This window comes from Pundamilia nyererei, unplaced genomic scaffold, assembly GCF_000239375.1.
Source record: "Pundamilia nyererei isolate P.nyererei 1_Seehausen unplaced genomic scaffold, PunNye1.0 scaffold00004, whole genome shotgun sequence".
Taxonomy (NCBI): Eukaryota; Metazoa; Chordata; class Actinopteri; order Cichliformes; family Cichlidae; genus Pundamilia; species Pundamilia nyererei.
In genome coordinates, this window is record NW_005187405.1 from 3,737,042 (window position 1) to 3,748,012 (window position 10,971).

General features: G+C 41.2%; 1 protein-coding gene across 1 annotated transcript in view; it reads right to left on the reverse strand.

The window, feature by feature from the left end:
* ece2a (endothelin converting enzyme 2a) overlaps positions 1–10,971 on the reverse strand; it is a 98,920-nt gene that overhangs the window by 42,273 nt on the left and 45,676 nt on the right. Inside the window, exon 2 of the mRNA XM_005721224.1 lies at positions 4,881–5,164. Within this exon, the coding sequence (XP_005721281.1) occupies positions 4,881–5,164 (284 nt within the window). The remainder of the gene's footprint in view (positions 1–4,880; positions 5,165–10,971) is intronic.

Here is a 10,971-nt window from a genome sequence, read left to right on the forward strand (position 1 = left end):
CTTGGACCTTTTCGTTGGGGTTTCCTCCCATAGTCCACAGACAAGTGTGTGAGATTAACTTGACATTAGGTACTTATGTGACCATGAAAGGTTGACGGAGTCTCCACCTTAGCCTCATGACACACAGGCAGCCTGTCAGCTAAGATAAACTGCCTATAACCCGTTACTCTGGCTGGATGAGTCGTTAGGAACATTAATGGATGGATGGCCAATTTCTAACGTGAAGAGTTGATCTCTGATTTTGGTAAAAGAGTCAAATTCTACATGTACCAGTAGAAGAGTTATATATTTTAATGTTAAAATGTAAAATGTAACTGGACATTCAATTACAGAATATTAATGTATTTAATCTCTCTGCAAGCCTTTCAGGTATTTTTTGACCTTCAGGGATTCTTTTTGTTGCATAAAGCTTTTTGAAACCATTTTAATGTAACCTCCACTAATCTTCTAACAGGATATGCACTGACTTAAAAACACAAAAACAAAACATAAAAACTATTTGGGACAAATTTTCCATGAAAATCCAAAGGATGTGATCTTCATGCTCACCAACATGCACTTGCAGCTAAACCTCTTCTTTGTTTTCCTTTAACGCCAACAACAATGGGCCCACTATACTCACACTGCACTTCAAAACTGACATCAAATCCCCTGGTGCAAGCTACAGTACGCTTTCATGTTTTTGGCTTATAACGTCACACAGGGTGCTGTTGCTGCCCCCACAGCCAAGTCAATTACATGAGCGTACGATCATGTCAGTTTTTACTGCCATTTTAATGATAACTGCAGAGAAGTTCAGAGATTCAGAGATCATATAGACTGAAAAGACGAGGCTTTCTGGAAAGAACTTCGAAAGAAATGTATGATAGTTTTGCTTCTGGTGATGTGGAAGTTTTATCTAAGTGGCGACATCTTTTATTTAGGAGAATAGCGAGTACTCATCCCTGGTATAAACAGTACAGAGCTGTTGAGATGCCACTGTTTGCATAAAACAACCAACACAGCGAGTGTAATGGACCTCTAAGCAGAACTAAATAGCACTGCTTAGAAATTGAGTGCATTAATTACTAAAAATATGAAGTCATGCACATGCTTTAAACAGGACTTTCTCAGTGTCAACACTGAGTAAGAAGCAGATTTGGGCTAACCAGCTATTTACTACGATGAGCAGCTAAAAATTTATCTAAGCTGGCCAGTGAGCTAACAGCGCCAAACTTACTCCTCTCACCCCTGACTGGTCACGGCAGATGGCCACCCCTCCCTGAGCGTCCTTCTCACTGAGTTTTCTTCCTGTTAAAAAGGGGTTTTTCCTTCCCACTGTCGCCAAAGCTCTTGCCCGAAGGAGGTCCCATTTTTATTTGTATTACTGTAGGGTCTTTAAATTACAATATAAAGCACATTGAGGCAACTTTTGTTGTGATTTCGTAGATAAAACGTAAATAAAACTGAATTTAATAACTCCGTGTCACACAGTCTTGTGTCTGGCTTATCAATGTTTGGCCAGGGCTAGGTCTCACGCAAAGTGCAAGCACACACACGACGAGGCTGATGGCTGTCCATGACCAGTTTTCTGGATGTTACACAGAAACTATTGAAATAATTAACAAAATATGCACTTTGCCTCAACTTTTGTACACTCAGCCTTGTGTTTATACGATCTGTTCTCATACTAATGAGAAATAACAATCCGCTGGTGTAAAGTGACATGATTCACCAATTTTCTCTGGTATATTTCTTTATTTTTTAACTCAACACGATTAATCTTTGGGAATCTCTTTCAAAGCAGGCTTTAGATTAAAGTGTTCTGCACTGTTCTTCCTCCCCTCCCCTCAGCTTCTCCCTCTCCTTTGCTACCTTCTTCTCATCCGTCTCACACTGGCGCACTGCTCATTAGCTTTCTGTCAGTCTTGGTTTCTGTCTCCCACTCCTTCTCTTTTTCTCCCTCTCTCAATTCCTTTCTCCTCTGCTGTCATCCACTCCCCCCACCCTCCCCACCACCAATTCTTCTTTTCTTCTGTGATTTCAACAAAAGTTTCTTCAGGGATCTCCTTCATTTTCATCACTCTCTCCTATGCTCACCATTTTCTCACCTTCCCTCTTTTCTTTCTCACCTTTCTTTCTCGCTCGCGTCTCCCTCCGTCTGTCCCCTTTTTCCGCTTTGTGAAAATGCTTTCTGTAAGAATTGAAAGTAGGCTCTGAAGCCGCCACCCACATTCCTGCTAAACACACGCTCACACATAAACAAGAATCGTGACTGTCTGTGCCCATAAAAGCCAGAGTGAGACGGCAAACGTACACTAGTGCTGAAGACAAAAACACTGCTGTGTACTTGTGATCACAGAGAAGTTCATAAAGATACATGTAAACCAACATGAAGCAGAGGGATAGCCACGAGCATGAGGCAGCTGAGAAAAATTAAAGGAGAAAGGGTGCTTGGGAACTTGAGCTTCTTATTGAAATGGCTTTTAAACAGGCGAATTCAAATCCTCCCATCTGTCCACCAATCACACTCACTGATCCTTCTTTAATACTTCCTTCTGTTAGAGGAAAACACCCAAGGCACCGTCCCTACAAACTGGGCCCACAGACAGCACTGTCTATATCCTTGTTTACTTCACAAGTCAGGGTTGTCCTCGGTTAAGCTTTAAGCATTAAAAATTGGGATAACTTGAAAAAACTGACATTTAAATACTTCTAATCTAATAACATTTCTTCTTGGTGTATCATTTAAAGCACTTCACTCACTTGTTGCTGTAACTATTAGGATGGATGATTAGGAGAAAAACTTCAAGTTCAAATGAATTCATTTAAGCACATATTGTAACTCGGGCTGCAAGTAATCACATAACACAACATGGCAAAGCTCTCGAATGTTTGGCTACTTTTGGAGTTGTTGAATTGTTTTACAGTAGAGCATCACTGATGCAAACGGCACTGTACGACAAAGCTGAGATGAAACTGACATCACAGCCGCTTTTACAAGCCGCCATTACTGGATGCTGTGCACCTCTCGAGTTTTGTAAACCCGGTGTGCCGCGCCGTTGGAACAGAGTGGAAGACACGATTGTTCAACTGTGTTGGTTTTTACAGCTATTTTAATGATATGTCAGGAAAAAAGCTATTTCTTTGCTTCTGGTTTTGACGCTTTCACCTTTTGTACCAGTGCAATGTGGAGGCATTGTCTGAGCAGCTGCAGCTATCGTTCAGGAGGTATAACAGCGAGCATGAAGGGTTGTGGCTGTGTGATGAGGTCACCTGCGTCCATGTTGTCTCACTTGGTTTTTTAACATTCACACCTACAGACAGTAATATAGAGTTCATTCTGAGTCACTCTTGAGTTTACATTTAATCTTAGATATTTGATTTATGTCCAGTAAAATAATCATAGTTTACAAAACGTAAATCTACATGACTCTAATGTCGGTCAAAATAGTTATCGTTTATTGTTGCTTAATTCAAATCAGCAGCCTACGTATGACCCTGATATTAACTGCAAATATTAATGGTAATAGTCACCGGAAAAGCTTCATAATACTTTCATTTATAAATTGTTGATTTGTGTGTAATTTTAAGGTTTTGCACAAGAAAATGCAAATGTTTCAAATCTGCATTAACATCACTTTTACTTAGTGCTCTCAAGCTGCTTCCATTAAAATGAGTCACACTCTGTGACCTTTTCCACTGTAACATTTACTGTAATTATAGGCTGTGTGTTAGACGTAAGACTCTATACACCTGTCATTTTAATATAAATAATGAATTATACCTTACTTAGCCGTTCTTCAAATGCTCAGTAAGTACATCATGAGTAATTCTTCCCCATTCAGAAATCACAAGTTTCCTACTTCAGTTAATAGTGGAGCTCTCTTGTCTTAATATGCGAAGGTCAAGCACAGCAAATGACCAAAACATTGTCATTGTCACATTGACACAGTGGCAGTTAGTGCTTAGGCGAGCAGCTGAAGGGCACTCAGCTTCTTGCCACTACGCTGATGGGCTGTGGAGTGGAAATGTAAAGTGCCACTAATTTCACTGTCAGAAAGTCATTTACAAATAAACCGTACTGCTGCTCGCCGTAAAACAGCTCTCAAACCATCATAGGTGTGTAGCGACACTAGTGGCCTGCAAAACAGGCAAAGGACAGCTCTGTAAAAACGGACAAATATACAGTTTAGACGTATTTACATTTGATTTTTTAACTTTGCCATGCATCAGCTACAAATGTCAACATTAATACTACTAATGATAATATTTTGACCTTAATTAACTTACAGAAAACATACATTGTTTCAAATTGATGATTTTTCTGAAACCATGATATTTCGAATGAATGAATGAATGAATGAATGAATGCTGCTTCCTTGTCACAATTGATTACCACTGTGGGTAGCTCCATGTGTCTGATTTGGCAGTTTTAAACCAGGATGCCCTTCCTGACTTAACCTCAAAAGGGATTTGCGTCTCTGGTTTGAATTGCACCCATCAATAACCCATCAGCAGTAAAAGGCTGATGGGTTATTGTTTACAACTGTAAATAAATCTGTAAATTATCTGAAAAATCTGAGTATGTTGATGGTTTTCATTTACAGATCCTTGTTTTGTTCCTGTTATCATGTTTTCTAAAGTTTGAAAAAAACCTGCTGTAACTGAAAGCAAATTACCACGTGATGGTTGGACTGTACCATAAACTAGTGCTGCAGTGGTGAGTGGTAGTGAGTTCTCAGTAGGCACCAGGTGGGAAAACAAATGTGCTTTCACAAAAACTCTCAGGTTCCCACAAACAGAAAGCAGAAACATTTTTGGTGAGTAATCCGACGTAACAAGAGAACCTCAACCCACAAAATATCGAACCTCTGGAAGGAAAAGTTTTTCAAAAATACCTCTGTGAGTGCTTGGTGAATGGAACAAGCAGTTTGAGATGAAACCTCCCAAGGCGTTTTCTCATTCACCATGATGGCATCCAGGGTGGCCTTCTCTAGTATGACATCAAAGGAGGAATCCGGGAAGGAGAGCTGACGCACGTCCATCTGATGCCATGTCATACCTGGGCAGTGACTGTACCTGGCGCTCATTGTCCTGATGCACACAGATGAATAATCTATGTTGGCAATAGTATGATAGCCGGCGCTGTACATGTCACCACTCATACTGCTGTTTCCGCAACCTGTGGAAGAGCAATAAAACAAAGTGAGCCAGTGCCAGGTGAAAAGTGCAAGACACATATGAGAGATGAAAGGTCAGGAGGGGAGAGATGATGGCACGGGGGAGAAGGGAACATAAAAGGATAAGTCCGAATCCGATGTTTCAAATGACCCATATATTTTTCAAGTTGCAGTTATACAATCACATGATCACTATAGCATAATGTAATTACATAAAGCCTTCCAAGGCACAGCACAAGAGACACACACAAAGTCTCTGTTTCATCAAACTTATTTAGTATGAAACCTCACACTTCAGGGCGGTCATGTAAATGTGCGCTCAGAGGGTGCAGCTTATGCTGAAGTGATGTCAGACTCATGAGATCATCGCCAGCTACAAGGGTTCAACTTTGTCACCAAGCACCACGTGCACGAAACCCGAGCATCCAAAGAAAGAGGACAAAAGAAATGTAAGGGTAACAAGATGAAAAGAATCTGCTGAATGTAGATTCTCACCTTTTTGAATCATATGACTCAAATCATGCAGTCGGAGGAGGAGCAGTGGGTGGAGATGATAGGAAAGGAGGGAAAGAAAAGAGTAGGAGGAGGACTTGTGGGGGACATACACCATGTTGATGCACATGTTCTGTTTGCTGTAAAGCTGAAGATGTGTCAAGCATGATCATATTTTCTTGCACTTTTTAAAGCACGCATGAGCATGCATCTGTATTTAAGAGTTATCCGTCTGGGGAGGGAGGAAAGTGTGATAAAGTGCGGGGCTGTGATATCCAGCAGCATGTTGGCATCGACACCTCGGTTGCAAACGTGTGGCTGGCGCTTGTTATCACCTTACTGCTTCTACTAATTACCAGCCTGAAAAAACCCCATGTGTGTCTGAGTGTGTGTGCAAGTGTCTGCAGCCTCACACTAAAAACACATTTGCCATTTATTTCGGTGTGTATGTGTGCAGTACATGTGCAGATGTTGTATATTTGTAGCTGGAATTCATTTTCACACACTGACAGCCACAAACAACATGAAGACAGAAGATGTGAAACACAAGGCAATAAAGTCAGAATTGAAATAGCAAGAATATTATACTGAATTACATTAAATCCCAGGAATGAAAGAAAATTCCTGCACCAAATAAAGTGCTAAACTCATATAAATCAGCAGTACCCAAACTTTTTCATCTCATGTCCCCCTCAGCGCTGTAAGATGGACTAAAAAATATGATTCAGTTGTGATTAAAAGTTTTAACAGAAGACTTGTCCTGCTGCTTAGTAATAAAGTCCACGCTCTTTCAATTTAGGTTTTGAATATCAGGATATAAGTAGGCCCTAAAATTAGGCAAATAAAATTTCAACACTACAAAATCACATGACATATTACATCATGGCATTATTTGTTTAACGCCGAAGCAATGGGTGAAAAAATAACTACATCAGTACTGCTTCCACAGGAATTAAGTGGGTACTTGGTTAATTGTCCATCAGCCTGTGAAAGCACCGGCTGCACTCAGGTAAGTGTTAACACAATGCCAAGGATGAAAGACGTCAGCAATAAACTTGGAGTAGCAACTGTTGCTGCCCATCAATATGGGAAGGGTTATAAAGTGAGAAACACTATTCGCAAGTGGGAAACATTCAAGACAGCTGCGAGTGTTCCCAGGAGAGGACGTCCCACCAAATTCGTCCCAAGGTCAGATCGTGAAATGTTCAGAGAAACTGAGAAAACAAAAGCTACATCTCACTCCGTGGAGCTCTCAGTTAGCATGTTAACGTTTGTAACAACACAATTAGAAAAAGACTGAACAAATATGGCTTGTTTGGAAGGGTCCCGGATAGAAAGCCTCTTCTGTCTAAAAAGAACAAGACAGGTTTACAAAGTTGGGTCTGAACAAAACCACAAGATTTCTGGAACAATGACCTTTGGACCAAAGTGGAGCACAAGCATTTCAGCACAAACGCCTAAAACCAAGTGGTGGAGGGGTGACAATTTGCAGCCACTGCACCTTGAAATCATTGAGTTGTTGCCCATAAAGACCTCTGTATACCAAAGTATTCTAGAGTCTAATGTGACGCTGTCTGTCTGACAGCTGGGACAGCTCGGTCAAAACTGGGTCATGCAACAGGAGCAAATCTACAACAGAATGGCAAAAAAAGAAAATAATCAGTGTTGTCAATATAATGGCCCGGTGAAAGTCCAGAAGCTTGTTCTTGCAAGGCTTGTTCTGTTTTAGTCAGTTTTCTCAGTACTAATAATAAATTCATTCTACCAGTTGAGCTATTCTTGCTGCCTGACTATTGCCTTAGTAGCCCTGAAGTACTTGCACCCCTGATTGGAAACTACTGCCAAAGACCTGACCTGTGATCAGTGTGCATTCACAGGGAAAGACGTGAGAGTGTGTGTTCCAGATATCAGAGAGCTGGAACCATGTAGTCCCTGATGGCTCTCCCCGAGAAGTTGGCTTCAGGACGAGGGAGGAAAATATGTCAACGCCGCTGGTCAGAGTCAAATAGTTGAACACTTTCTTTATGGATGACTGGAATAAGAGAGGAGGTGCCAGAGTTGAATTACGCAGCCTCAACAGGTTATTTTAGATAAGTTTAATCTCCCTTTGCCTCTGCCAAGAGCAACAGGCAACAACTTTGGAAAACAGACTACATGAAGAAAAGCAACCTGATAAAAAACATAGCCGGAGAAGGCACAAACAAAAGTGGCTTCAACATTTGGGAAACATTACGGCTAATTTCACAATAACTATGCAGTAAAAACAAAGCCTCGCTTCATGCCCGCATTTGGTGTTTTACTGAGTAGATCAAATCACTTCTGCTCACCCTCTCAAATCCTCAAGCAAGCCAGACATTGTTTCCAAAGGGGTCTCCCCAAAGGCAAAGCCGTGTGTGCATGTTTTCTTTTTCCATGCACTTGGCTCCAAAGATGGGGTGTCACATGACGGCTCATTCCTAGGGGTTGTCACGACATTTATAGTTACCAGGCTGTCATCAAAGACACTACTTTCTTTTTGGGTCCGTGACATCAGCCGGTACCCCCTGCAACCTCCGACCTTTACACAAACACACAGACTCTTCGATCTGCCTGCAGACACACAGCCAAAGAAGAGAAATCTGACTGGATTACTGCCACTTTATTATATTCCGTGTGTAGGGAGGCTGTAAATAAACCATTTAAAGTTACGGGCTTGAACTAAAGCTCAGGCTGTTGGTTCTCATATTAATAAATGCAAATATTAAAAGAACACATTGCAGAACTTTATTTCACAAAACATCTCAAATCCTTCTTACTGCAGAATCATTCATTAAAAAAAAAAGTATGATGGCTCTCTTGATGTGGGTGGCAAGCCTGAAAATGTTAAGAAATAGTAGATTAGGATGTTGGTGGGGTTAGCGAGTGCATGTACTATGTGTGTTTATGTGACAAAGGTTCATTTAGGACATCAGGCCAGTTTAGGTCAGTCTACAGCCTGAAGTCTGTTTTTCCTCTGGCTGGAAGCGAGGCAGCTAAAACCTCCTGATAGCCAGAGAGTACATCCTAACTGGATTATTCAGAGTGGCGGGCTGGGAGACTAAAGTTAGAGGTGTCATTTCACCTCCTCCTGTGTGTGCATGTGTGTGATGGAAAATCTGAGTCCTCCCGCACTTAAAATGTTTCATGCCATTCCATCCAAAATACAAAAACAAACAGTGGCGTACAACAGTCATCTGTTTGCAACATATATAAACAGTTTGTTGCTTCAAGTGCATCCACTGTTTGCTTTTCTGCATCCATTTATAAACTGTAATCCAACACAAACAAGTTTGTGTGTGTGTGTGTTTTTTTTTTAAATAAGACAGGAAGTAAACGAGCTGCCAGCACTGAGAGAAATGTTGCCCAAACATGGAGGTGGTTCCTTCTATCAGACAACAATGGTATCAGGTCACCTGTTTGACTTCACAAAGCCTTTGATATTCAATAAACAACATAACACGTGACTTGGACAGCTGTGGAGATACACCACAGGAAAGGAAACCTCAGAGGTAATCCACTGGAATAACACTGAATTCCTCTGCTTGTACACAGTTGGCTTTCCAAAAATGAAAAAAGTGCCAGGAATAACATTTCTGAACCAGACTACAAGCATGATTAACACCTGGCAACAGTTCTGTTATTTTCCACAGGTTTCTACACAGGTGTGCACCTCATTTATCGCAAACCTGCACATAATGCTGTTACAGCAGAACGTGCACTGGTAAATCTAAACCTTGTTGATTACAAAAAGTCTCAAAAGAATTTTTTCCCAATGCAAATGCTGCAACAACATGGATTCAGACTCAAATTTAGAGCCTGTTTTAAAACAAAAATATATGGCTCTTTTATAATATATATATGTAATGTATATGCAACTTGTTTACAGGCAGTTGGGTATTTGACCTTTGAGCTTTAAGATTACTGCCATCCACAAAAACAGCATCTCTCCAGAGTCCATCTATGGTAAGGAGGGGTGGTGGGTGGGGAACCCCTGCAAGCGAGCCAGTGGTGTGAAATATCAAAGCTGCTATCTCTGAGGTGAGCCGAGCACAGCAGTGGAAACTCCATGATGTCAGAGGCATGCATACTATTCATTCATATCCCAGATTGGTTTGGACACATTAAGGCGACCGTGGCCAGTGCTGATAGAAGGTGATGTTCGCATGCGCTCGAGCAACAACACCGAGCTCCGCCGCCCCCGCACGCCCAGGCTGTGGGCTAGCCTGAGGTAAACTGAAACCACGGTGACACTTCACAAAGCTCAGCTGCAACTCAAAAGCAACATGTTATACGTTAGCCTAGTTTAATGAAACTCGAGAAATGGAAGCAGAGAAGAACTTTCCCTTAGGTAGTCAACTGTAAATTTAACAATTGTGCGCATAATTGGTGATTAACTTTCACTGAGCGGTCGCATCGGGTCACGAGAAGCCGGCACGTGTGTGTGGGTTTCTGTGTGCACTGAAACACTAATGAACTTGGACAGTCACATGGGACCTTGTTTTAACCAATTATCTCTTGTTATCTTCCCTATAGCCCAAGTTAGCACCTACTCTTATCTCTTCACTGATGCATGACTGCTTAGGCCAATATGATGAAGCATTTTTACACAAACTCAAACACAAATATGTGGAGAGATTAATCTTTTATTTCTGTAGCTTTTATAGAGTTTTTAGGTAGCTGCAGATGACACAAGACCAAAGATTTTTTAGTGCCCTTAAGACAGCTTCAACAGCTTTCTAAAATATAATGTCTACAAGTCCTTCAAAAAGTTAAAAGCATATATTCTAAGAGTAGTAGTATTAAAGATAAAAGTGTGAAGTGCATAAAGTTTTATAGAGGCTGGTCTGTCCTGTGTACTGTAGTGTGCTTGGTGCAAAGATCCAGTGTGGGGGCTCCCTTAAATCTACAGTTCCTGACAGAGGAGTGCAAAGAGAGGTGGTGCCCAGAAAGACTTGGGTTGTATTTCAGTTATCTTCTGTGCTAACCACAACCCTGGGAGTGACTGGTATTATTTGTGGGTAAGTAGTGAGATCTGTGGTCAAATCTCTGCATCCTCTCGAGTGAAAAACACCTCTTTCCTCAAATCTCCAATAGATCAGGGATTTCCCTGCCACCTGACAGATTTATACAGCACCTAAATGTTTCTGTGAAACTACCCTAAAGGCTCTCTATTAGGGTTGGGCAATTAGACGAATATATCGACTATCGCCGAAAGGCTAAGCCCATGGGCGATCGTTTTTGCAAGGGCGATTTATTTATTTATTTGCTCATGAGTAAGATTGCTAATAACGATGGTGCT